This window comes from Eschrichtius robustus, chromosome X (assembly GCF_028021215.1).
Source record: "Eschrichtius robustus isolate mEscRob2 chromosome X, mEscRob2.pri, whole genome shotgun sequence".
Classification (NCBI taxonomy): Eukaryota; Metazoa; Chordata; class Mammalia; order Artiodactyla; family Eschrichtiidae; genus Eschrichtius; species Eschrichtius robustus.
In genome coordinates, this window is record NC_090845.1 from 134,537,120 (window position 1) to 134,563,861 (window position 26,742).

At 63.1% G+C, this 26,742-nt stretch overlaps 1 protein-coding gene across 3 annotated transcripts; it reads right to left on the reverse strand.

Annotated features, from left to right (window-relative positions):
• Positions 1–1,572: 1,572 nt before the first annotated feature.
• On the reverse strand, positions 1,573–26,238 carry L1CAM (L1 cell adhesion molecule). Of its 3 annotated transcripts, none has more exons than XM_068533354.1 (27): positions 26,150–26,238; positions 16,473–16,664; positions 13,029–13,134; positions 12,584–12,786; positions 11,499–11,621; positions 11,223–11,393; positions 10,841–10,952; positions 10,524–10,708; positions 10,252–10,383; positions 9,988–10,131; positions 9,181–9,292; positions 8,903–9,069; positions 8,634–8,790; positions 8,298–8,422; positions 8,042–8,152; positions 7,590–7,787; positions 7,333–7,403; positions 6,936–7,158; positions 6,214–6,329; positions 5,799–6,000; positions 5,586–5,708; positions 5,301–5,474; positions 5,082–5,201; positions 4,797–4,952; positions 4,149–4,283; positions 3,701–3,773; positions 1,573–2,989 (listed from the first exon to the last, which is right to left on the reverse strand). In XM_068533354.1, exons 2-27 carry the CDS (start codon positions 16,546–16,548, stop codon positions 2,758–2,760), a joined length of 3,747 nt encoding a protein of 1,248 aa, XP_068389455.1. In that variant the 5' UTR covers positions 16,549–16,664; positions 26,150–26,238; the 3' UTR covers positions 1,573–2,757. The 3 variants fall into 3 exon arrangements, with proteins under 3 accessions (XP_068389455.1, XP_068389456.1, XP_068389457.1); XM_068533355.1 differs by lacking the exon at positions 26,150–26,238 and adding an exon at positions 25,930–26,125; XM_068533356.1 differs by lacking the exon at positions 26,150–26,238 and adding an exon at positions 22,489–22,631.
• Between the last annotated feature and the right edge of the window lie 504 nt (positions 26,239–26,742).

Sequence of the window (26,742 nt, forward strand, 5' to 3'; positions counted from 1 at the left end):
AGGGGCTGTCTCTGGAGCGAGGTGCTGGCCGGGTAGGGGCATAGAGGGGCTTTCCGCAGTGACGCAAATGTTCTGAGTGGTGGATTCAAAAGTGAAAAATGCAGGTGTGCACCTTATGTCATGCGTGCTAACTCCCAACAATGACATCTTGGGGGGATTTTTAGGGCAGTGAAATTACTCTGTATGATACTGTACATTTGTCCAAATCCATAGAACATGCAACGCCAAGAGTGAATGCTAATGTAAGCTGTGGACTTCAGTTAATGAAAACGAATCACTACCGGACCATCGCTTGTAACAAATGTTAAGACGTGAATAATGAGGGAAACTGCTGAGGGACGGGACTGAGGGACTCTATGTGGGAACTCTCTACTCTCTGCTCAGTTTTTCTGTAAACCTAAAATTGCTCTTAAAAACAAGGATGCAGCCCAGGGCAGACATGGCAGCTCCACCTCAGCAGGACCCCAGGCTCTTTTTATGTTGCCGCTCTGCCATCCTCAACAGCCAAGTTCCATCCAGCGGCGCAGGATGGCTCTCCTCTCAGGCTGGGGAGGAGATGGAGCCGGGCAGGGAAAGGCACGCTGTGCTTCTTTAAGGGCACAGCCCAGAGGTCGCCCCTGCACTCACATTCCACTGGCCCCGCCTAGATGCAAAGGAGTCTGGGAGATGTATCTTCAGCTGAGCGAAATTCTATCGTTATGCACCAACAAGAAGACAGGTATTGCAGACAAGAAGCAGATGCTGCTAGCGGTGGAGATTAAGTGGGGCTGATGAGCGTAGACAGCTCTTGAGCAGCGGTGCGGTCAGTAGGGGCAGAGAAGTGGGCAAGAGCTGGAGGGGCGCGTGGTGTTAGTAGTGGGTGTTTTTAGCGATGGAGGCTGTTACAGCATGTTTGCCCATGGAACTGATCAACAGGGACAGAAAAGTTAGAGATACAGAAAAGGCAAGGAAGACATAGCAGGAGAACAGTCGTTGATGGGTCCTGGTGGGGCGGGACCCAGTGCCTGGGTGGTGGGCTGACCTCAGACTTCAGCTCACCCACAGGGGCCGCAGGACAGAGCGTTCGGGTCTGGGGCTGGGGCTGGGGCTGGGGTGGGGGGGACAGATTTGATGGTAGGAACATGGGCAAAGACGGCCTCTTCTGGTGGTTTCTAGTGGCTCAGTTAAAGATGAAACCAAGGCCTGGCTGAGTGCAGAGGCCAGGGGCTGGGGAGAGGTGCGGGAATCCGGCCTGGGAAAGCCGGGGAGTGAACCGACGCAGAGATCCCCAGGGTAGGCTGGCTGTCCCTGTGGGTCCACTTGAGGTTTTTGGTCACTGGTTTAAAGCACGCTTTACTGCTTTAGAGGGCTGGGCAGCCCAGGGAGCATTACTCCCCTGGGGCCCGAAGCTGCGGGAACAAGGGGCCCAGCCGTGGTGAGAGCCTAGAGCTCGGCTCCCCCGGAGGCCAGTGCGAGCCAGGAGCAGGCAGCAGGGCCCCAGGGCGCGGAGAGCCGGGCCTGGCGGGGCGGGTGGAACTGCCGTGTGGAACACGGTAGGGGACAGGGTGTTGGGTAAAATGACAGCAGTTCCTCTTTGTTTCCAGGTTTTTATTTGCCTTTTATAATTCTGATATTTATGTACATATATATATATACTTTTGCTTTTTGTAAAGGGCTCATCAACAGACCAAGCAAAGGCATATGGGGAGATGCTGGCTGCTGGGCGGGAGCGCAGCAGAGCTGGGAGAACCAATCTTTCCTTTTTTTTTTTTTTTTTTTTTGGTCTGTTTTTATTTTTCCTGGGATGGGATCATCAAAGCTAATTGCTATAAAACCTAGAAACCACCTAGAGACTCAGACATCTGCCTACACACTAGTGGCATATGGGGAAAGGGCAAGGGTACAAACTTTCAAAGTCACGGTGTATTTACATTCCCAAGGTGGGGCTGGGGGAGGCTGAGGAAGGGGACCGTTCAGACTGGGGTCGGGGGCGGGGGGTTGCTAAGGGGTCCTGGGGTGCGGTGGACGCTGGGAGAGGCCGGGGCCAGGGGGAGGAGGTGAGCCTGCCCCGCACCTGGGCAGTGACGGAGGCCACTTGGATGTCGTCTGGTGGGTACCAAAGGCAGCGTGTGTATGGAACTCCTGAAAGCCGGCCGCAGGGTGCGGTGGGCCGAGTGCGACACCGGCAGGTGGGACTCTGGGCTCTCCAGATGGCCTCCTCTGCACCCATGGCCAGCCTGCCCAGCTCCCATCCCAGTTGGAGCAGAGATGGCAAAGAAAAGGGAGCAGATGGTGGGGACACCGAGTCCTGTCCCCTGTCCCAGCCAGGCTGGCCAAGGAACGGCTGGGGGTGCAGGTGCCAGCCGTGGTCCTGAGGAGGCCCCACCAGGCAGCAGCCCCGCTTCCTCTGCCCTGACCACAGCCTCCCTCTGCCCAAAGGCCGGCGAGGCAGCACCTGACGTGTGGGTGACTGGCCCCTGAGCTGGAGCAAAGCAGTGTGTGCCCAAGAAGGGGTGCAGCTGGGTTTTGGCAATCAAGTGGGGACCAGGTAGTCAGAAGGGGATTAGAGGCAGTGAGTTCCTCTTCTCTGCCCCCGACTTAAGCCTCCCTCGGGCTCAGGGTCAGAGGGCCGGGCCGCAGCCTGGTGAAGAGAGGGAGGGGCCTCAGTCCCAAGGTCAGGGACCCAGCACAGGCCTCGGACTGGGGGGTCTTGGCCTCTGACTCCCCTGCGGCCTGGCCCTGGGCTGTGCTCTGCCTGGCCTAGCTGGATGGAGCCTGCTACTCCAGGGTCCCCGCAGGGTTGGTGGGGGAGGCGGCCCCTGAGCTGCCGTTGCCCCCTGCCGCGTCCTTCTCCTTCTTGCCGCTGTACTGGCCGATGAAGGAGCCGTCCTCGTTGAACTGGACGTCCACGCTGCCCCCGTAGTCGGCCAGGCTGTCATCACTGCCCAGGGGCTTGATGTCGCCGTTGAGGGATGGCTGGCTGCTGCCGAAGGCCTTCTCCTCGTTGTCACTGCAGGGGGAGGGCGGAAGGGAGTGGGAGGCTGGCCAGCAGTGCCCAGGAGCTGGCAGGGGCTGGCCTGCGAAAGGAGGCCTGGCTGGGGGCGGGGCAGAGCCCCAGGGGCCTGGGTTCCGCCCGTCTTCCGTCTTTCGTCTTCCGTCTTCCGTGTGCTCTGAATGTATTGGGGCAGAGGCCCTCAGCCTGGACACACTGCCGGGAGGGCAGGTGGCATGCATAGCACGAGTGGGGCGAGGCTTGGGCGTGCCCTGGATCCTGGGGGAGGTGGGGTGCTCGCGGGGCCTGGCTCCCATCTGCAGACGAGATGGGCAGGGGTACCTGTACAGCTGTGGCCCCGGCAGAGCCCAGAGTGGGAGCTGGGATGGGGACAGGCAGGCCCGGGGGCTGAGTGTCAGCGCTGGCTTCTCCCTGACATCGGGAGCTGCCGGGCCGGAGAGCGGGGGAGCGCAGAGGCCCGGCAGGCAGGGGCCAATCGCACTCCCGGGCACACGGCGGCCACGGGAGGCTCCCGGCCCTGCAGCCTGACAGCATCTTCCCAACAGCCCTGCCTTACCTCTCCAGGGACCTGCCGGCACCCCGCAGCACAAAGGAGAGAGAGAGAGACGGGGTCAGGCCTGAAGGTGAGCGGCTGGGCGGCCTGCCACCGCCTGCTCCGCCCCGGCTCACCTGTGCGCCCACCTGTACGCCTGCTCCGCCCCGGCTCACCTGTACTCGCCGAAGGTTTCGTCCTTCATGGGCCGGGCCTCCGAGTCCACCTGGGTGTCCTCCTTGTCCTTCACTGCAGACACAGACAGCGCCCAGCTGCTTCTCCCGCCCCAGCCTCTCACTGGACAATGGGCCTCGCCCCAGGCGGGGACGCACGTGAGGCTGTCCCTTTGGGCTCTGAACGCTGACAGCACCCTGTTTCAGCGGCTCTCAGGAACCGAGAAGCCTTCAAGGGTGGACCGCTCACCCCACGTGGGCCTGGCTACCACGCGCTCCGGTGTGCGCACAAACTCCCCTTAGTCCTCCTGCCCGCCCCCAACACGCCCACGCCCCCAACACGCCCACCCCATCCTGCCAGGGGCTCCCGGGACCAAGGAGAACTCGTAGGAGGGATGAAGGGGGGCCCTCGGCGCGACCATCCTCCCTGAGCCCTGCGGTCAGGAGTTACCTGAGTACTTGCCACCCTTGCTGCGCTTGATAAAGCAAAGGATGAGGAAGATGAGAAGCAGGACGATGATGGCGCTGACGAAGCCGATGAACCAGCCCTCCGTGGCAAAGCCGGCGGGGGGGAGTCTCACTCGGCCTGGCAGGGAGAGTGGGAAGGAGAACGAGCCCAGGCCCGGGGTAAGATGCTGGGTCCCGGGCGCTGCAGACGCACCACCTGAGCCCGCCCCCCCACCTCCCCCAGTTCCCAGCCTTGTGCGCGGGCTTCCCTCAGAGCCCCTAGTTCCATCGGTCCACTTCCGACCCCTCCACCCCCGGGGACTGGGCAAGGGCAGGTGAGGGCCAGGCCCACGGATGCCAGAGGGCCCAGGAGGAGCGATAAGCTGGGGCGAAGCGTGCTTGTAGCTGATGCTTGCGGGGGACCCTCTGGGGGGCAGGGAGGAGGACCTCCTGCAAAAATGGTTGCCCTGGCAACAGTTCAAACAGAGGATACAAAAAGGGATCGTTCCAGGGACCCAGACTTCTCCACCCTGGGCCGAGGGGCACCCAGGTACTGGGAGAAAGAGCCGAGCCGTGACCCGGGGCCTGAGGTGGCTGTAGCCTGGCCGGGGGCGGAGGGAAGCTGGCCAGTCAGTGCCCGAGGCTCCCTTACCAGTGCCGTTGGTCTTCACGGCCATCTGGTGCAGGAGCACCCGCTCCTTGAGCAAGTGGATCTCGTAGTCGGTGTCAGGCTGCAGGTCCCACTGCGTGTAGGAGCTCTGGTTGTAGCTGACGTACTGCGGCGGGAGATGAGCGCCCAGCTTCTCATCTGTAGGGGTGAGAGGGCAGCAGGGGTGAATGGGAGGGCCCGGCAGCACCCTGGCTCCACGCCACCCCCCAGCCCCTCTGGGCCCTGAGCCCCCTTCCCCCCTACCACGGGGTCCCCTTTTGCGCTCACCCCCCAGGGCTTTGAACCAGATCTGGAACCCGAAGTTGCACTGGCCCTCCTTGGGGACCCAGGAGACCACGCTGTAATTCTCGCCAGCCATGGCCGAGATGTTGCCAAAATCCGGGGTCCCTGGGGATTGAGAGGAGGGTGTGGGACCTTGAGGCAGCCCCCGGGCCGCCCTCGTGGGCCCGGCTGCCTAGCCCGCCTCCTCAGCCCCCTCCAGCTCACCAGATAAGGCCATGGTGCCTCCTTCCCGCACGATTGCCTCTCCAGGGCCCTCCTTCGTTGTGGCCTGGAGCTGGAAGCGGTACCGCAGGTGGGGGCTGAGGTTGGTCAGGTTGTGCGTCCTCAGCTCAGGGTCCGGGAGGTCGAAGGACAACTGCTCTTTGCCCCCATCATCCACTGCGAGGACAGGCGAGGAGTCGGCTTCGGCCGCCAGCACTGCCCACCCCCCGGCTCCCCCGCACCTCCCAGCCGGGCTGCGCCGAAGCTCTGGGCCCACGACACACGTACGAGGCTGGTAGGAGAGCACGTAGCCCGTGAGCACGCCATTGTGGCTTAGCGGGGGCTGCCAGTGCAGCAGCAGGCTGGTGTCCGACTGGCACTCCAGGTGCAGCGCCTCGGGGTGTCCAGGCACTGCGGGGCACAGAGACCAGAGGCAGGTCGTCGCCCTGGCAACCCGGGTGGGGCGGAGGGCGGGGCAGGGGTGCAGGGCGCAAAGCTCACCTCCCTCGGGGGTGCTGAAGGTCATCTCGCTGGCGGGCCCCAGTCCCCGGCCGTTAAAGGCCTGCACCTCCAGATGGTAGGAGCTGTAGGGCCGCAGGCCTCCCAGGATGGTGCTGGTGCTGTTGGCAGGCACCACCACGTGGCCTTTGTGGACATGCCTCTTGCTGTGCTTCCTCTGACTGCCCTCCCACCAGTACGTCACCTGCAGGTGGACAGGAGACCCCGAAAGGGCAGAAGGCCTCTGGCAGTGACCCTGGGGCACGTGCTCCCCACTGCCCTCCCAGGGGAGCCTTTCTTCCAACCTGAGGACTTCCGGGAGAGCAGCTGGCAGAGGCCTGCCCCCAATCTTGTCACTCCTGGTAGCCTCACCCCTCACCCCGGGGACCTCCCCAGCCCCTACGCCTTGGACTCTTACATTGTATCCCCGGAGGTGGCCCTTGACCTGGGCTGGGTCCACAGGCCACCACCTGACCAGCACCGTGCTCGAATTGAGGATCTTGATGCCTTCCAGCTCAGGGCTTGCCTGGGGGTCTGGAAACGGCCAATGACATGGATGAGGGCCTGCGGCATCCTGAGGCCAGCCCAGAACCCTGCCCTCCCGCAGGGGGAAGGTGGATTTGGATGCGATGTGAGGGGCGGGCAGTTTGATGAGTAGGGCGTTCGCATGGTCTCAGGGTCTCTCCCTGCAGGCTGTTTATTAGTCGCGAGGGAAAACGGTAACTACATGGAGGAGTAACTAGACAAGATCTTGACTGGATGATCACACTTAACATCTGGTGACGTTCTAGACTCAAGGAAAGGAAAGAAGCAGGATAACTAGACCCCATGCAGGATCCTGAATGGGACCCTGGACTGGAGTAAAGACAGCACTGGTCCACACGCGGGGGTATCGGCTGCCACCCAGATAGATGCAAAGTTATAGATGCCAACTTATTGATGGTAAATTTCTTTCTGGATTTTCATAACGGCACTTTGGTTATGTAAGAAAACATCCTTACTCTTAGGAAATGCACTATTGTATATTAAGAGGTAGGAGCTGGGCACCTGGGCGGACCCCTGAGGGCTGGGAGGGGAGCGGGCCATGCGGCGCACGCAGGCTCCACCCCCGGGTGTGGGTGGGGCCAGCCCAATACTCACAGTCCTCCCCAGAGTAGCCGACGGCGATCTGGGGCTCCGGGCCCTTGCCCTGGCTGTTGACGGCCTGGACCTTGATCTCATAGGGCACAAAGGTGGGAGTGTTGGACACCACCAGGAAGGGGTCGCTCACGATCTGCTCCTGCCAGGCCCCCTGCGTCTTCTGAGGGCGCCACTGCACGCGATACTGAACCTGGGGGGCGTTCCACTCCATCCACCGCAGCGGCTGGAGCGGGAGAGCAGAGGAGGAGTCGGGTGGCCAAGAGCCCCTTCCCCGCCCTGCGACCCGCTCCCCAGCCCAGCCTCAGGTCCCTGGCCCTTAGGACAGCCAGGGGGAGCCGCAAATATCTGGGTCCCGGTCTTATGTCTGGGGGTGAGCTCAGCCCAGGGGCCCCCTCACCGTCCAAGTGATGACCATGTTGTTGGTCTCGTTTCCTTCCCCCTTCACATCCACGGGGTTCTTCTCCGGGGCTGCAAAGTAACGTGTTAACACATCAACGCTGTGGGGCTCCTGCTGAGGCCGTGAAGGCCGAGGACCAAGGAAGCAACGAGCCGTTCTGGCCCTGGAAGCAGAGGAGCTTGGGCACAGTCATTTCTCTAGACTCTCCTTGCACAGCCCAGGGGGCCCGGCGCCTGAGGCCCCTCCCGGGAGCTCACCTGCTTCTGGCGTGACCACAGTCTCCGAGGCTGGGCTGGGCTCCCCAGGGCCGTATTTGTTGATGGCAGTAACTCTAAAGGTGTAGTGGACATAAGGCGACAGCTTGAGGGTGGTGGAGGTCTGATTCCCGGGCACCTTGCCCAGACTGTGCCACTTCTCAGGCTCCATCTCCTTGTCCTCGAATTCAATGTCATACTCTGCCAAGAAGTGGAGTAATCGGCGTGTGGCCAGTGGGGGAGCGGTGATGGGGCGGCAAAGTCTGGCCCTCCCTGAGGAAGGGAGAGGGGGCCCCAGGCAACTGGTGTTCTCAGGCTCCTGTGACCAACCTGGAGCCCCCGAACACAAGTGCGTGCTTCGGTGAGGTGGGCGGTCACGGAGCCGCAGCTCTGGGAGACGGGTGGGCCCGCCAGGAGGGAGGGCTAATGGGGCGCCATGCTGGTGGGCCTCTTACTCTCAATGGGGGCGTTGTGGTCGTCAGCGGGGCTCCAAGACAGGTGCACCTGGCTCTGCTTCAGCAGGTGGCGATCAGACAGCTCCAGCTGAGGCACGGGGCCGGGGCTCCCTGAGGGCCACAGAGGGTGGATCTCGGGCCCACTCACAAGCCGGCCGCCCCAGCCCCCTGCCCGAAAGGGCCCTGCAGTGTAAGCCTGGGCTCCCGTGCCCCCCACACCTCTGGGCCACGAGCCCGATACCATGCCGGGACTCACCCACCACCAGGAGCTCTGCCCTGCTCTCCACCGCGTCCAGCTTGGTGCTGGCCACGCAGGTGTAGTTGCCCTGGTCGCTGTAGTCCAGGGAGTGGATGACCAGGCGCCCGTCCTCTATGAAGTACCTAGAGGGGGTGGGGGCACGCTTGTCCTGTGCTCCCAGCGGACCCGCTACTTCCTGCCACCTGCACCCTGCCCGCCCGCTTCCCTCTCCTGCCAGAACCTTCCCCCGCAAAGTGGGGCACGCCCCCCATGGATGAGGCCAGGAGGTCTGGATGTCCTGCTTTCCCCACTCTGCCGCCTCCCACCGAGCCGAGGCTGGGGCTGGGCCCGCACTTGTCACTGTCCCCGAGCTCCTGGAGGTCGCGACCATCCCCGCGCCAGGTGATGGTGTGCTGCAAGGAGGGGTCAAAGGAGGCCTGGCACGTGAACGTCACTCGCGAGCCTTTCTTCTCGATCGCGCTGCGGGGCCCCTGCGTGATCTGAGTGGCATCTGAGGGCAGTGACGGGAGGGGAAGGTCACTCCGGGGTCCTCCAGAGACCCTGACCCTCCCTCCTGGAGGGGCTGCTGATCACATCAGCGAGGCGCGGGGGTGTCACCGGACCTTTGACCTGCAGGTTAGCCACAATGGTCACGTTGTTTTGGTCGTTGGCAGCCTGGCAGAAGTAGTGGCCGGTGTCATTGGCCTGGAGGTCTCGGATGCCCAGGGTCCCGTTGGTGTAGGGGAAGAAGCGCTCGTCCTGAAGCACCGTCTTTCCTTCCCTGTCCAGCCTGGTGCGAGCAGGGCAGGCCTGGCTCAGACGCCAGTGGGCTCGGCCCCCCGGCCCTCCCTGGTTCCCTGGGCCAGAAGATGGTGCCCCCCGCCGGGGTTGGGGCACTCACCACTGGACGCTGGGCACAGGGGCTCCAAAGGCCTTACACAGAAGGTAGGCGGTGCTGCCCTGGACCGCCATGTACGTCTCGTTGTCTGGGGTCAGGATCTTGGCCGGCAGCTCTGAGGGAGGAGACATGGCAGGACTCAGGGCCGGGTGAGTGCCCACGCGCGATCACGAGGCACATGCAGGGATTGGCAGGGCAGCTTCTCCCAGGAGGGCTCGCAGCCTCTGGAAGCTGCCAGTGACCCCTCCAGGCGTTCTCAGGCCCCCAAGAGCCCTGCCCATCTTGCTTGCCCGCACCCGGCTCTGGCCCCTGCCAGGCTGAGCCTCTCTCGGCCTTAGGACACGCCATCCCCTCTGCCTCAGATGCGCCTCCCGTCCCAGCCACCCAGGTCGTACCAATTATTTGAGGTCCCCCTGACAGTCTACCTCTTCCCCAAAGCCCCCCCAGGCCTAGCCCCCTAGTCTTCCCCAAGACTCTGGGACAGGAGCCACTAGGCTGGCCTCGGGCACACCCTGGCCAGGGTGAGCCTCTGCTCAGTGACCTGTGGTGGGCCAGACCGCTCTCTGAGGCTGCTTCTTCGCCTGGAAATACCGACAAGAGCCTGCCTCTCCTCCATGGTCCCCACCCCGCTGTTGGGAGGCTGGGCGGGAGAAGAGGGGAAGGCTCCAGAGAGGAGAAAGGCAGCCACGGTAGACAGACCAGCTGCTGGGTGAGTCAGTCTGGTGGCCTTGCCTGGTGGGCTGCAGGGACGGACTGGGGGCTACGAGGCAAAGAGGCGGCGGCGGCTGGGTCCAGCTGGCTGGCACTCACCGACAACATAAATGTAGGCATTGGCCAGCAGGAGCCCGTGCCGGTTACGGGCCTCACACTGGGTCACCATCGTGTCACTGGGCTGCACGTTGCTCAGGATCAGGGCTCCATGGTGGATCCGGTACTTCTGGTCCTTGGCCAGTTCTGTGTGTGCGGGAGGTGGCCCGCGGGCCCAGGGCCAGAGCAGTGAGCCACGCCAAGGCCCCTCCTCGTCCCCGCCGTCCCCAGGGCTCACTCCCTGTCCCTGCCCGAGGCCCCGCTCACCCTCCACAGGGATCCCATTGATTCTCCAGGTGACCTCTGGTTGGGGCCTGCCCTGCACTTGGCAGTCCAGGCGGGCAGTCTCTCCCGGCCCGTACAGATGGCTCTGGGGCTTGTGCAGCCAGTACGGGGCCGCTGCGAGGAAGGGGAGAGCCGCCCTGAGCCCGCAGCCTGCAGCCAGCTCTTGGCCCTGGCCCAGACCCTGCCCACCCCTGTGACAGTGGGTGTTGCATTCTGGGGAGCCCGAATGGGATGAGCCGGCAGAGGCACCATACCCTCCACGGTGACGTAGTAGGCATGCCGGTCACTGCCCAGGGAGTTCTCAGCCAGGCAGCGATACTCGCCGTCGTCCTCCTCACCCACGTTCAGCAGCTGCAGGGTCTTGTTGTGGTTCTGGTAGGTGACTCGGTCAGCTGGCATGGGGCCGCTCGGGCGCAGCCATTTGATGGTGGGCGTGGGGCTGCCCGGGGCCACGGTGCACGGCGGCCAAGGGAGAGAGCACAGGGGAGAGACGACCAGGCCGCTGAGCCCCGCCCCGCGGCAAAGGCTCTGCCCGCCCCGCCCCCTCCCCTCGCAAGGGGCGCAGACTCACAAGCCCTCGGCGATGCACTCCAGGACCAGCGGCTGCCCCTGCAGGGCCACCAGGTGGCTGCTGGAGTTGGTGGGGAAGAGCAGGCGCGGCTTTCTGTCCATCATGCTGTTGGCTGTGAGGACACAGAGCGGGCGGCGTGGCTGACCCCTCCCCCCGCCCACGAAGGTCCCAGGCTGGGTGACTCTGGACACCCCAGCGAGCCCCCAGGGCTGCAGCTTCCTCCTCTGTTAAAGAGAGGGCCCCATCTCTGCCCTCCCCACCCGGGGAGGCGTTTGGGCCAAGCTGTCTTCGAGGAATGCCGGGGGGGCCTGACCCGATGGGATGGGCCATGCCTGAAGGTGAGAGAGCAGTAGGGCGGTATATCAGAGCCTTCGGGACTCACTGGCCTTGACCCGGAGGTCAATGGGTTCCTTTTGAATGATGGTCCGGGTGCCAGGGAAGTGGGCATGGCAGATGTAGTCCGAGTGGTTGTCCGAGGTAAGCACATTGGCGAAGTAGAGGTTGCCGTTCTGGCCCATGGTCACCCGCTCATCCTGCTTGATGTGCAAGATCTCTGCGGGGTGCGGGAGGCAAGGAGGCAGAGGTCAGGACCCCCATCCAGGAGTCACACCCACTGACACCCTCCCGCCCCAGGCAGCAGCTCCTCGTGGGCACCCACTGCTGTTCATCCAGTAGATCCGGAGCGGCTCTGCACTGGGGGGCGGGTGGCAAGGCAGAACCACCGACTCCCCTTCCTCCACCTCGACAGGTCTCACTGTCTCCTTTGGCCACTTGGGGGTACCTAGAAGGGACAGAGAGGCTGGCACTGTGGGTCTCAAGTCTCCTCCCGGCCAAGGCAGAGCAGGGGAAAGGAGGAGGGCTAGCCAAGGGGGTGGGTCAGAGGGCCAGGCCATGAGGAAGTTCACGTAAAGCAGGCAGAGACTCTGGGTCCTTTTTGGGCTCAAGGCAGAGACCGGCACTCCATGCAGAGGAGAGGACGGGCAGGAGGCCAGATGGCTGTGAAGGGTTAACTCTCCACAATTCTCAGCTCCCACCAGGAGGACAGGATGAGGGCGGGTGGGGGAAGGCTGAGGTGCGGCGGCGGTGGGGGGAGGGGAGCTGCGGAGGGATGCTGGAGTCACAGACCCTTCCATCATCCTGACACAGAAACCATGGCAACGGTTCCCAAGGTAACTGGAGGGGCAGAGAGGGGAGAGGAGTGCAAGCTCAGGAGGCAGAAAGCTCAGGGAGGATGGAATGCAGAGGGAAAACCCCAGGGAAAGGGCGACACAGATAAAGACAGAGCCGGAGAGCAGGAAGGAGGGAGCTGGAGAGGCCAGGTGAGAGGTGGAAAGCAGAGGGGAGAGGAGACAGAGCGATGGGGGAGGCGGAAGGAGGTGACCTGAGAGTGGTAGAGAGATGGTAATTCGGGGATGGACGGGGCGGAAGCCAAAGCCCAGGTAGTGGCTCAGACAGGCTCAATCCTCCACCCATTCAGTCAGTCAACAAGCCCAAGCCCACGTGCATCCCCCAGGCGGCAGGCCCCCGGGGCCAAGAGGGGGTAGAGCACAGAAGAAGAAGAGAGGGAAGGGGAGATGGGGCCGACCAGGAAGAGCGGAGAAAGAACAAGGCAAGGAAGGAGGACGTGGCTACGGGCACACTTAACAGCCAGCTGAGGCTGGACTCCCACACGAGCTCCCCAGGCCTGTCTGGGGACCCTGTCATGTGCCCCAGGCCCTCCCCGGTCTCTGCAGCGCCTCGCACCCTCGGCCATGAGCTGGATCTCGTGGGACATGGCGGTGCCCAGCCTGTTGCTGGCAAAGCAGCGATAGGCGCCCTGAAAGCTCTGGGCGAAGTTGCTGTTGTTGCCTGTGATGGTGAAGGAGCCAGAGTGGGGGGCCTGGTTCACGGTCACACCCAGCTCCTCCTTGGGTTTGAAGAGGACACCGTCCCGAGTCCAGCGGAACCTGCGGGCAGAAAAAGGCTCAGAGGCCTGAGGTCGGGAGCCCAGGACCGGGGCTGGCACAGGCCAAGGCAAGGCTGCAAGCCGCCAGGGGCCCCGGGGACGGGCTGGGGTGGGGCGAGGGCCAAGGGTGACGAGGGAGATCTGGGGTGTCTGCGCCCAGCAGTCGGGAGGCCCTGGGAGACACAAGGGCTGGAGATAAAGTCAGTGGTCAACCCCAGGGCTTAGAGGGTGAAGGTCACTCACTGCACTTCGGGTGTGCCGCTGGCCTCACACTTGAGGCTGATATCATCTGTGGGGAAGACGACCACGCGCCGTGGGGACTGTTCCGTGATGACAGGGGGCTCCATCACTGGGGACAGGATGGGGACAGCGGTGGTGAGGATGGCCTGCTCCGTGGTGAGGGAAGCAGGGTCTGGAGCCTTATAGGCCCCACGGCAATGGGGTTGCGAGGAGAGAAGGAAGAAGCCCGGCCAGAAGCTGCTGGGGCAAATGCGGGACGAGACAGGATAGAGAGAGGACGGCACTAAAGGTTACCGAGAAAGAAACCAGAGGGGAGGGATGAAGCCAAAGGGAAGGACAAAGAGTGGGAAAGGAAGAAGGGAGACAAGGAAAAAGCCAAAGACAGAAACCGAAAAGGGCAAACCCCTCACAGGCAGAGAGGGGACCAGAGGGAAGGGCGGAGCAGCAGAGAGAGACGGGAAACTGAGGCAAGAAACCCAGCGGACACAGAGCAAAGATGCCCCCCAGGCACCCCAGGAGAGAGGAGGGAAGCTGATGCGGCCTCCAGGCCTCCAGCACAGGACCCAAGGACCAGAAAAGACTGCAACCTGCGCAGGGCGCACGGCACACAGGGAGAGCTGAGCATGTGCAGGAGAGGGGGAGGGGCGTGCTGACACCCCCCCCCCCCTTTTCCTCTCTCCTTGGCCTTCGGGGAAACACTCCCACCCTCCCCGCAACTTACCGTGGTGTCCTTCATCTGAGAAATCCGGGCAGCAAGGGAGAGAGGGAGAGAAAAGCTGACATGCCACCCCAGCAGGGGGCCCTGGCACGGGAAGAAGTAAGTGCGGGAAGGCACCCCTGTGGGAGGGGAGGCCGGGAGAGGAGGTGTAACGTGGGGACACGTGCCGGCCTAGAGCTGTGGCAAGCCGAGACCCAGAAAGAGGGGACACAGCCCGCATCACCAGTCCTGGGGTGGGGCAATGCCCAGGGGGAGCCAGGCCTCGGCTCCAGCAGGCAGGGAGAAAGAAATCCGTGACTTTAACAAAGAGTGTGCTTTGAACAGATCCTTGCATCTTCCTGGCAGGGCCTGCAGAACTGACCCCCACCCCACGCAGGATGCCTCAGAAGGCTGGGAGGCAGACAGTCCTCAGCCAGGGCACCCTCCCCTGCTCCAGCCCGCTGCCCTCCTAATCCAATTAGCACAGCTCAGTGTTTTCAATTACCCAGGCCCAGCCTTCAGAGCCCAGCTGCCCCCTCCCCTCCAAACCCTCCCAAAGGCCCTGCTGAATCTGAGTTTCCATTGCCTGCAGGGCCGGCGCCAGCCCTCATTTTCTCCCCTTCCTTCCTCTCAGCCTGCCACCAAGCTCCCTGGAGCTGAGGCCAGAGCTACTGCCCCCAGTGCCGCTGGACTCAGCCCAGCACTGGCCAGGGTGGCTGTGAGGAGGGGAGAGAGCGGAGGGAAGGGTGGAGAGCAGTGGGCTTTCTCTGCTGAGGACCTCAGTGTAAGGGCCCCCAGGAGAGAAGAGGGGGCTCCCTGGGGACACTGCGGAGAGGGCCCTGCGCTGGGAAGGGGCCAGTGAAGGCAGCCCAAGAGCCAGAGACAGAGAGAGGGACGACAGGATGGGGAAAGCAGGAAAGGAGACAAAGGGGCCTGGAGTGGCCGGGGAGGGAGAGAGCTGGAGGATAGTTTCCAACAGGGAGGCACCAGACCGCCCGCCATATTGTATTGGGGTCAATAACAAGCGCCAGCCGGTGCCCAGGGCAGCCTCAGACTTGCCGTGGTCTTTGATCTACTTCTCTTTCCTCTACCCTGCCTTTCTGCAAATTCTCCCTGCCCCTCCACACACAGGTGTAGCAGGGCAGGCTGATGCTCAGGGCAAGGCCTGACAGCAATCGAGAGGAGAAGCAGGGGCAGGAGGACAAGCACGTGTGTGGGAATGTGGAAAAGGGGGAGTCCGGGCACGTGCGTGGGTGCTCCAGGCTGAGCTGCAGTGACTTTGTGAGTGCCATCTCACGTCCATCCGCTCATGTGTCTGTACACGGGTGTGTCTTGCCGGAGTGCGTCTGCAGGCTGTGTGTGCCTGCTTACATTCAGTGTGCAATTCTGTGTTGCACGCCCACTTCTGTGTTTGTGTGGACGACTGTGTCCCTTTGTATCTAGACTTCTCACTGTGCCTCTCGGAGTCTCTGCGCCTGGGTGGATACAGGTGGCTCGTCCGCGTCTACCCACGTACTTGTCCGTGTGCATCCGCAGCTGGGGGAGTGGCACGGGCGTGACTGCATGCACCTACGTGTGTGTATCTAAGGAGACATCCCCGACCTTTCTTCCCATCAGCCCCTCTCCACCTCCTCCAAACCCTCACTGCCCCCCAGTGCTAGGCGCCTTCCAAGCCCACCTCCCTCAGCCCCTGTCCCATTCCTGGCATGGACAGTCCCCACCTTCAGCCCAGGGCTCATCTCTCAGTGATGCTGGCCTCCAATAGGTCCAGGCTCAGAGACAAAGGTGGAAAGGTGAGGGGGGAAGGGAGTGGAGCTACCGAGGATACCGCCCCTCCCCCAAGCCCAACAGCCACTTACAGCGGTGTGTTTTCAGGAGAAAATGTCATCACAGTAACACACATTCCACACACACACAGGCACTCACATGCACACACGACCCACTACCATCCAGTGTCAACAGCCAAATACCTACAGACCTTCACAAATGTGGCCAGTAAGTAACGGTTATACTGACTCACAAACTTACCCATATAGGAAATCAAACTCACACTCGGGAGTGCCCACACTTAGCCCATTACACCACACACATCCGCAAATACATCTAGACAAATATAACGTCTGGCCAACTCAAAAGCATACACAAATACTCATGTTCAGTCACAAACCTCCAGCCACACTCCCCAACACCCACACGCCTACCCGTGACCCCCCCAAAGGTAATACTCCAACAGCCCCACCCCCAGCCCCACCAAGTAACTACACATCAAATCGCGAGGATCCAGAAGGCTAAGGGGTCCGTTCCTGTCTCAGTTCACAGAAAGGGCTACCAAGGGCCCAAGATAGGATTACCCAAGCCAGAAGCCGGAGCGAGGCTAGATCGAGCTAGCTGAGGACTGGGGATGGCCCCACTCACCTGCCCGCCCCATCCTTGGAGGAGGGGTGGGGCGGCCCGAAGGAGAGCGCGGAGGCCCGGAGGAGGAGGGTCCAGGGCCTGGCCTGCTGTCCGTGGTGCTGAAATCTCACCGGCCCTCCCTCACCTCTGGTCCCTGTCCGTGGTACTGAGATACCCCGAGCCTTCCACCCTGTCCTTTCCAGAGGTACTCAACGTCCTGGGTACCTCTTGCCCACTCCATGCCCAGGAAAGGAGGGGTGAGGGGCCGGAACCGGGAGAAGGTGAAGAGGTAGAAGATAAAGAGAAGCCGAGCGCGGCGGTGAAGGGAGGCGCCGAGGCTCCCTCCGGTTACTCACATTCCTCGGGGATCTGGATGAGCAGGCAGGGGCTGCACAGGAGGAGAGGCCACAAGTACCGCAGCGCCACGGCCATCTTCCCGGCGGCGCCGGCGGCTCGGCGCGGCAAAAGCCGGCCGGGCTCGGCTCAAGCTCCGGCCAGAGGGAAGGGGGCTGGTGGGCGGCTTGGGGAGGGAGCCGGGGGTGGGGACACTGCGAGAGGGGAGGAGGGAAGGGAAAGGTAAGGGAGGAGAGAGAACGGACGGATGTTAGTGACTAACATCTGGGCGAGCCTGGGCTCCTGGCCCCGCCCCCAGCCCCGCCCCCGGCTGTCCGGCTCCTCCATCCCTCCCTCCCCCCCACCTTGGAGAAGGCAACCTGCAAGAGACAGCAGAGGCTGGGGCTCCAGTTTGCCTTTCATGCCCTTCCTACTCTCTGTCTGTGCCTCCTCCTCCGACAGCTGCCTCTCCAGCACCAACTTGTTGCCCCATCAGCTCCCCTGGGCATGCCACAGGCTGCTCTGTGCATGTCATCCCCATGTGTGACTCAACATCCCAGCAAGCAGATGCCTACGGGCATGAGTGTGGATGTGGGTCTGCATGTAGCCAAATATGCACATCAGTGTCTTTGTGGCTGTGTGTGTCCATTTTCATCTTCTCACGAAGGGGGATGCACTCATGCGTGGGCGTGTGCACGCAGAAGTATGTGCGTGTCTTGTGTGTCTGTATCTACGCGGGATGAATCCTCATGTCTGCTATCTGTTTGCACGCACAAGCATGCCTGCGCACATATGCGGAGAAGAACTCTTGTCACCGTCTCATTGCTGTGCGTTTCACAGCCAACTGATCCCTGCGCGCTGTTCAGGCCTAAAAAGCTGGTGGGGGGCAAGGGGGACCTGGGGAGTGGGAACACGGAAAGAAGGAAAGGGGCCCAAGAAGGCTGCATTTCACAGAACAGGGTGAGGAAAAGTGGCAGGAGGGAGGCAAGGAGGAAAGCACCTCCCTGCTGTCCCTCGGGCTCCTGGGGGGACAATAGAAGCGACTGTGGCCTCTCCCCTTCCAGATGCTCCAGGCCAGGGTCAGAGCAGGGGTCAGGAAAAGCTCTGGGACAGTGTTTCTGACATCTCGAGTGTCTGGCAAGCCCACCTTCTGGGTCTTTTTCTGAGCCTTCAGGGCTCAACTGATAGATGTGTCCACCGCAAGCCCAAGTGATGCCAGCTATATGCACATCCCACCTGCATGCAAGAAGCCCCAACGACTGAGGGCCCGGGGGAGGGGGCTTCTCTGCCAATGACTAGAAGAGAAGACACTCCCAAGAAGACAGATCGTTTTGACTCCAAACAAGAAGAGGTGTGAGAAAGAGACCGTGGTAAAAGTGCAAGAAGGGCAAGAACAGGTGGCTGGGTGACTGAGAGCTTGGAGGCTGGGGCCTGGGTCTGGATGCGTTCACCAAGTCCATCCCGGGCATCCTCGCTGTGCCCAGCCAGGACCTTATGAAAGCGTGGACCAAGCCTCAGCCAGAATGCTGAAGGGGTGGGTGGGGAGGCCTGGAACGCCATACTAAGACATCCAGACTGTCAGGAGGCAACCAGAAGCCACATGTTGGTTTTGCGTAAGGTGACCCGAGAAGAGTGGTGAATTCAGCAGACTGCCTGGGGACTGGGCAGGGAAAATGGACGGTGGCGAATAGCAATTAGATTAGAGCTCTCAGACCCAAAGCTGGAGGGGGAGGGGGAGAAGCGCCAGGGTGGGTCAACGTGGACGGGCTGAAGGCCAAGAGAGTGACTTGGAGGGTAAGAAGCGGCAAAGGCGCGGCCAATTCCCAACTGGCAAGAGCCAAGCTGGGGCCCAGAAAGGAGGAGCAACAGCGGCCCTGCTCTGCCCCCACCTTCCTCCACAAAGCCAGTGCAAGCAGCGTGGGCGCCAGGCAGCCTTGGCCTCAGCTCCAAGGCCTGTAGGAAGCAGTAGGAGACTCAGATCAGAGGGCAGGTGATCAAACGGCAGCCTTGGGAGCTCTGAGCGCTCTGGTCTTAGGAGGGGGAGGGGAGAGAAACGAGAGAGAGAATCTCAAAGGCGGACCTTCCCGCAGGAGAGGAGACTAGAGCACTCCCTTTGCTGGAATGATGATGGCTGTTTGTCCCCAAACTAGGTTCCCAGAGTGGGGTTTGGCATGTGTACCCCAGTGTATATGCAGGGGATATGTGATACCCCCAAACCCCCTGGTCCCCACTCTCTGCCCCACCCCAACACCCCACAGTCTCACATCCAACCTCTTTTAGTCTCTGGTATTTGCCACCCAGCTCACCACCTTCCCAGGCACTCAGAGACGGGCAGGAGCCAGAAGGCTGAGAGAGGCCCGTGACAGCTGGGAGGGGCTCTGCCTCCTCCCGTCCCACTGCTGCCGGCTCTCTGATCTCTCCCCATTCCTCAGGCAATTACAGAGCAAGCAGCTCAGGTTGTCAGCTCGGCAGGCCCCCACCCCCCCATCAGCACCTCCAGGGGCAAAGGAGGCGGGGGAGTGTTCCACAAGCTGGTGTACAGATGGAGCCAAGGCCATGTCTGCAAAGGGGGGGCAGGCTGGGGAAGACTGAAGGGTGACAGACAGGGTGAGAAAGAGGCAGGAGGGAGAAGGAGAGACAGAGAAGTAGGGCTGGGGGAGGGAGGGCAGGGAATGGGAGACAAAGACGGATGCTGGACCACCTCAGTAACCAAGATGGAGAAATCCAGAAACAGAGACCCAGGCAGCGGGGAAAGGAAGAGAAGAGAGGAAAGGAGTACAAAGGATGAGAGACAGCTGCAGAAAGCACTGATGAGAAATGGCCGAAAGAGCAAGAAGACTGGAGGGGGGGGGGTGTGTGTGCGCACGCGCGCGTGCACACCTACGCACAAGCCCAGTGGCGCCTCCTCGGCATCCTTGTCCCTGGGGGGTGTGCCAGGCAAGAGACAGGAGAGGAGGAGAGATGGACCTGAGTCAGAGCAGGTGAGCTTCTTGGGCTTGGAGGTGAGGTTGGACTGACAGGTAGGGTGGAGAGACAAACAGAAGGCAGAGAAGCTGCGAGCCAGGACCACAGACAAACAAAGCCCACAACGACAGATACAGAGCAGCACGTCCCTGGCCACTTGTGGCACTAGGGCAAGGAGATGGTTATAGGCAAGCTGAGCAAGCCACTGCTGGCCAGCCCTCAGGGAGCAGGTGGGGATCCCCACAGGGGAGCAGGGAGAAGCACCCAGAGGACCCCAGTGGCTCCCTCCAAGACTGCTGTTGGCATGGAGAGAGCAGCCGCCTGGCTGAGGGGGTGCCCGTGCGCCCATGGGCCGGCACGACCGTGAGTGCCCACGTGCTGGGGGAGGGGACGACCAAGGCAGGCCGAGTACCCATCCTCTCTGGAGGCCTCACGAACACTCACGGGGGCAGGGAAGGAGAAAGGGTGTGGCGGGCTCTGAGGTGGAAGAGCCAGCAGGGAGGGGCTCAGTGGGACCCTAGGAGAGCGCCAGCCCTGGCCACACTCTGGGTCCCACGGCCAGTCCTCTCCTCTGGCCTCCGTCCTCTGACCGGGGGGTGGGGGACACTTGGGAGGTCGTGGACCCAGGCTGAGACCTGGGATGGCTGCTTTTCTCTCTGTGCACACACACACCCTGGGAACCTCCAAGGGTGCCCTGTGCATGCTCGCTGCACACAGGCCTGCCAGCTCCCAGGTCCTGCCTGGAGTCCTCTCTGCCCCTCCCATCTGAGAGAAACGCACCTGCCCAAGGGGAAGTCACAGGCAGGTAGCCCAGCCCGTCTGTTCCGAGTCGGGGCAGCGCTGGGGGCTCAGCCCTGGTATGTGAGATGGTCAGAGTGTGAGTGCCAGGTCCACGTACTTGTAGGCTTGTGGGGGCACTTGGTGGCACCTATGCCTGGGCTGTCCCCTCAGCAGGGCTGCTGGGGGCCTTCCAGCCTGTCGGTGTGTATATGAGGGTGTGGGTGTCACCTACACCCCAGGCACTGTGTTCCTTTAAGGCTCCTCCTCACCCTCCCCCCCCCAGGCTGTGGCTGGCGGGTTTCCATGGAGATGGAGCCAGCTCCCTCCACTGGCAGAGATGGGGGAAAGCTTGCTGCAGCCTAATGGGTTATTTAGATAATACATGAAAGAGGCTGCTGGGTGGGAGCCCCCACAGGTACCCGGGGGCCCCGGAAGTCTTCGAGGACGGCTGCTTAGTCCTCGGTGCTCTCTGCCTCGCCCCTCCCTAAGGGAGAGCGCGCCCTCAGCCCCCTTAAGGCTTCGGTCTCCAAGGCAACGACAGCTCACCTGTAATGGACCATTCTCCTTACAGGATAAGGAAGGGGCGGGACAGAGGTTAACCCTTTGTGGGAGAGTGGGGAGAACAGACAGTCTCCACTGAGAAAGGAAGGGGGTATCTCACCATCGGCAGCCAGACAGACGTCTCCCCCCCCCCCTCCCATTTTATTAACTGAATTCGCGGAGAGCACTTACCGCACGCCAGGGACTCTTCTAAACACCCCTACACGTATTACTCGTTGAATCCTTAAAATCACCCTGGGGAAGGACCACTACCATTATCCCCATTTTATAATTGAGGAAACTGAGGCTCAGAGAACCGGAGCACCATGTCCAAGGTCACGGAGGTAGCACTGATGGTCGGCAGGTATGGGGCTCTAGTTGGGGGGAGGCACCCAAAGCCGCCGAAGACAACTCGGGCGGTTAGCTCGCCTCTCAGCATCTCAGGCATCCCAACATGTACGCCTGCTTGCGTTCGCAGAGGGCCAGGGCCTGGACAAGGACGGGCTCCAGGCCGGCCTGCCCCCTGGGGAAGGGCCTATTTGCTAGGCAGATGGCAGGCAAATGCAGGGAACTGGGAGGGGAATCTTGGGAGGAGGCCGCGCGGAAGTAGGATGTGACCCACATCACGCCTCAGCACAGGGCAGGAACCACCGTATCCCTCAACCCGCCCCCGGACTCTGCACAAGGGAAGGACAGCCTGGGTTTCCTGCTCCCCGCCCTGGCTATGCAGAATCTTGGGTTGCTCTGACCGCTTTCTCAAAACCAAAGGCTCCAGGGCCCCCTCACAAAGAGCACTTGGCTACCTGGAAGGCCCCTCTCTCCAGACAGAGCTCGGGCACAGCACGGACTCCCTTCCCGTGCAGAAGGGAAAACTGAGGTCCAGTGAAGCGGGGGCCAAGACCCCGGCCTCCCAGGCCCCTAGAATGCAAGCAGTATAGCCAAGCTGCCGATGCACGGTTGGGGAAACTGACGCCCACGGCCTAAAAACTGTGCCCTTTCACCCCCTCTAAGCCCTCCTTCCAGCTCTGGAAAGCGGGCTTAGAACAAGATCAGAAGCCCCCAACCTGAGAAGTGAACGTGGCACCAGCGGGGGGCTTCAGGGGCCGGGCAAGAGGGGGCGACATATATCGGCTCCTATGGGCCAGCAGGGCCTGCCCCAGGACCCAGAGGAGGGAGGGAAGGCAGGCAGTGCGGGGGTGGGAAGGTGCCAGGCAAACAGAGAGGCGGGAGGGGCCCAGCCCGAGGCCCACCCGGAGCTGCTCAGCCCTGCCGGCCCTGGGACACCTGGCCCAAGTGAGGAGGGCAGGGGGCGCCTGGAAGAAGCTCAGACACTGCCAGGCCCCTCCAGCCGCCTTGGGGCTCCCCATCCCAAAGGGTTAAAGAGCAGAGGGGCACAGGAAGCCTGGGAATGGACAATGGAGCCTCTGTTGTTCCCTGGGCTTCAGCATTCCTAAGGCATGAACGCAGGCGGCCAGGGGAAGGGCCAGAGGGCACCACCCCCCCTCCCCCAGCGGGAAGCCCCACGACTTACAGGGAGACACTGCGCCTCGGCCTCCGCAGCCACCACCGGCAGCCCCGCCCCTTCCCAGCACAGGATCAGTGCGGGCACAGGAGGACCTGTGCGCGCACTCTCACCAGCACACACATACACACACGATGGCACACGTGCAACCAGATGGCTAATGCCCACACGTGCGAACAGGAACACGGGACGCCATGCACACACTCCCACACCCAAAGCCGCCCCGTGCAAACCTCCGGACCGGTGGCCCGCTCCCAATCTGCCTGGCTCTGAACACTTCAGAGGGAAGCGTGCCTCCCAGGGACTCATCACCTCCCTTCAAGCTCCACCATCAGACTGGTAGGAAGACGGCCCGGCTCAGAAGGGCCCCTCAGCTTCTGGGCCCCTCAGCCGAGTGCGCAAAGCCCAGGACACTGGCGCCTTCCTGCTCCACCCCATCCGAGGCCGCCCCTGCCGGGTGTAGGGCCAGAGACCGGCAGGACAGCGCCAGGTCCGCCCCCACAGCTTCGTGACCTGGGGAGAACACGGAGGGGGGGCGTAGGCGGTAGCCCGAGGCCTTGGATGGGGGCACTGGACAAAGAAAAGCTTCTGGGAAGACTAGCAGTCCATCCAGACCCTCCCCCTGCAGAGGAAGGCCACCCTCCCCGGCTCCTCCCTCTCTCAGACCACAGCCTCTAGGAAGCCACAAAGATCCTGTTGATATCTGGGGGGAAGGTGGGCTGGCCTGGCTAACCGCCCACCGCCTCCCCCAGGGTCCTCTGCTGGGGGCCACCAGGTGCCCCCTGTACACCTTCCAGGTCAGACGAGGCCCCCACGGGAGGTCTGGGCCCAACCCAAAGGCCTAGAGTCCAGGGGAGGTGTGCTGGGTGGCGGTCACCCCCGTGCTGAGGTGCAGAGCCCGGGCCGAGCTTGGGCTTTAGGAATCAGGGCAGGGACAGGTGCAGAGAGAGAAGATGGACAAAAGGGGAAGTGGGGAGATGGGGACAAGGGCATCCAGGGAGGGGTGGGGCAGGCAGAAGCAGGGGAAGGAGAGGAGGGCAGGGCTGTGAGAAACTCCAACAGAGCAGGGAGGAGAAAGGCGAAGGTGTGGGAGTGGAGGTGTAAAGAGGCAGCGAGAGCAAGGCGAGGGCAGGGGAAGCAGGACCGGGGCATCCAGGATGGGCCAGGTCAGCGAGCGGGAGGGAGAAAGACCGGGGTGGGGGGTAAAGCCCCCCCCAGGGGCCTCAACCCAGCCTTCCCAATTATGGGAGGAGGGGCAGGGCAAAGACAGCCGCCCGCTGGTCTGCATCACAGGGTGGGACAGAACCCCTGGGATGGCGCTCCAGGTCGCCACTCACGCCCACAGAGGGGGGCCTGGCGGAGCAGGGCAGTTGGCTGGGATGCCCATCTTGGCCAACCTCTGCCCAGGGCCCCCCTTTGCTCCATCCTCCCCAGAACAGGCCCTTCCTAGGCCCAGGGCACCCCCGGGAAGCAGCCCCCCTCCTCACTCCAGACCTGTTTCAACCTTTTGCCCCGAGAAGGGGTTGGGGGAGAGCTCCCCTCACACCTTCGCCCTGACTCTCCTGAAGGCAGGCCCGGCAAGGCAAGGCCACTTGCCCCGCTGGCAGAAAGAGTGCCCCAGGAGACGTTCTGTCCAGCTGCAGCCATTTAGACTGGCACCAGGGACCGTTTGCCTTGAAAGGGACCTTGGAGATTAACGAGTCCATGCCCCATGTGATAGCCAAGAGGGCTGAGACTCAAAGAGGGGAAAGGACTGAGGGTCCCATGTCACTGGGGTGGGCAATGGCGGGTGTGGCAGACGGGCTGCCCCTCCACCCTCCCCAGCTGGCCTCGCCCAAGTGCGCACCGTGGAAGGCATCCGCCCCAGCACGGGAAGAGGCTGATGGGGGCACAACCTCAATCCCGGCCGCCCCTCTCCCTGCGAATAGTCACAAAGGAAAACAGAAAACCAATCCACACCCCCTGAAGACAAAGACGGTGTTGGTCCAGTTTGTTACTGGCTTTTCCATGGGTAACCCCGAGCCTGGTCCAGGCAGGCACCTTGGCAGTGCAGCTGCCCAGCGAATGACTGCCCGCCCCGTGGGCCACTGAGCTCCTGGGCTGGGAGGAGCTCCTTACTGCGCGCTAAGCGCCGGCTCCGAGCTTTGCAGGGGGCTGGGCGCTGGGTGTTGGGGGAGGAGCCTCTTGGGAGTGGGTTGTAGCAAAGCAGGGAGACTGAGGCTGGGGTGTGCTGAGCGGGATTCTCCCTCGGTGATCAGATCACCCAGGATCCTTAATTTCTTTTGTTCTTTTTTGTATATTTCAAGCATACCACAATAAGATGTATCACTTTTGGGACACACACAGACACAAATAAGTAGGAAGAGAGAGAGACTAGGATGCAGCAAAGAAAATGTCCAGGAGCCGGGGACGGGTTGGGGGGGTCCCCAGCCTCAGCACTGACAAGCACTTGCCATGTGGCCACAGATTAGCTAAGGCCCCCCCGAAAGCTAGGGAGCCCATGGGGGCACGCACGTGTGGGTGTTGCATGGGCGCTGCGCCAGGTGAGAGGCCAGGCCAGGCTGAGTCCCATCGCCTGCAGCAAGGAGCTGGTCAGAGGAGAGAGGCCCCAGGCCGCCCCCTGTCTCAGCCACCTCACAGGGGACAAGAAAGATGGGGCTCGGCTGCAGTTCTTGGGAAGAAAGGGTGACTGGCTTATTCACCCTCGGGGCCACGTGAGTCAGCAGAGATGGCACCAGGCTGCCCAGAAGCCCCTGCCTCTGGGTGGAGTTAACGGGAAGCAGGGCACCTACTTAGAGGGGGGGTGTCAGGCCCCCCACTTCTTGGGTGGGGGTAGATGGCCCTGGGCCTGCCTTCCTGAGACAGGCAGCGATGGGCTGGGCTCCAGATACCCTGTAGGGGCAGCAGGTTGTACTGGGGGCTCTTTGCAACCCCTGCCAACCAAGAGTCCCCCAAAATTTGCCCTAGGAAGGCGGGAAGAGGAATTGCAGACCCCTCTCATAACCAGACAGCGATAGGGAGACCTGGCAATGGGCGAAAGACCTGCAGTGGGCAAGGCAGGGCCCCAGGAGCTGAGGCCCTCCCCGCGTCCCCCTACCTACTGGGCCCACGTTCTACACTCATGTGCGCAGCCGCACCCTGCCGGGTGCCCAGGCCAGCCTCACTCAGTGCGCCCTTCCTCGGCCACAAGAGCCTGCAGAATCTGCGGCCCCAGAGGCACCCCACGCTTCCAGGGCAGGAGACTCTGGTCCTGGTGCAGGCTGGGAGGGGAAGCCCGGGGAGTCCAGGCTGGGGTTTAGAAAGGAGGAGAACAAAGCCCCCCTCCCCACCTTGGGGCTGAGGGCCAGGCAGCGCCCAGCCCAGTTCCTTCCCCTGCCCCCCCACTGCAGGGGCAGCCTAGTCTAACCTCCCCCCAACCGTGCCGGCAGCTGGATTTTTGGCCAAACAGGACTCTGGACTGGGGAAGGGGGGCAGCCACGCCCCGGGCCACACCCCACGGCGGCCGATGGGGGGGGTGGGGGTCACGGCCCACCGCGCTCCCCTTCTCACCCACTCACACACCCGGAGGGACGTGCCGCCTTCAGCCCCCGCCAGCCCGCACAGACCCTGCCTGACTTCCCCCGGAGCACCCCTCCCCGGGTCGGCATTTCGGGCGCCGCCCAGGTACTCTTCACCTGTCGGGCTGCGGGCCCCGGCCTCCTTTCCCTGCCCCGCTGCGCTCCGCGGGGCCCGGAGCCGGGTGCCCGGCCTGGGTGGGGCTCTGGCCGCTCCGCCGGTGGTCGCGGGCTGGTCCGGGTGGGGCTCCCCGCTCTCGCCCCCGGGGCAGGGCTGGGACGGGAGGCTCGGGGAGCTGCAGGCGCGGCCCCGGCGCGAGGGCAGGCCTGCCCGCCTTACCTGCGCTGCGGCCGCCGCTCGGGCTACCCGCCCAGCCTCCGCACACGCCGGCCTCGGACCCGCCGCCCGAGCGCGTCTGCGATGCTGATGCTGCGGCGGCCGCGGCGCCGGGGCGGGGGCGGGGCGGGGCGGGGCGGGGCGGGGCGGGCGTGCGCGCAGGGGAGGGGGAGGGGGAGGGGAGCGCTGGGGAGGCGGGGGAGGGGGAGTGAGATCACCTCCCCGGCCGCCCGCCCCGCCCCGCCGCGCCCCTCGTCCCGGCGGAGTTGGGCTGCCGAGGCCGGCACTGGGAACCGCGGTGACCCCCTCCGGGAGGGAGCTCGCTGGGACCCCCGCCGCCGGGTCCCGCCTGACCCGCGCCCGCAGCTCTGTAGTCCCTGGCCCGGCAGTGCCCCGCAGCAGGGCACCCACGCCGCAGTGGAGGCTCCGGGCAGGAATCTCGAGGCAGGGGTGCCCCCGGGGCGCGGTGCTGGGCGGTGGGGAGAGGAGTCGGGTGGGGAAACAGATCCCCTCAGCCTCCACCCGGCCCTCGAGGGCGCTGGCGAGCGACCGGCACCCACACGCGACGCGGTCTCGGCCGCGCCCTGGCCGTGGGG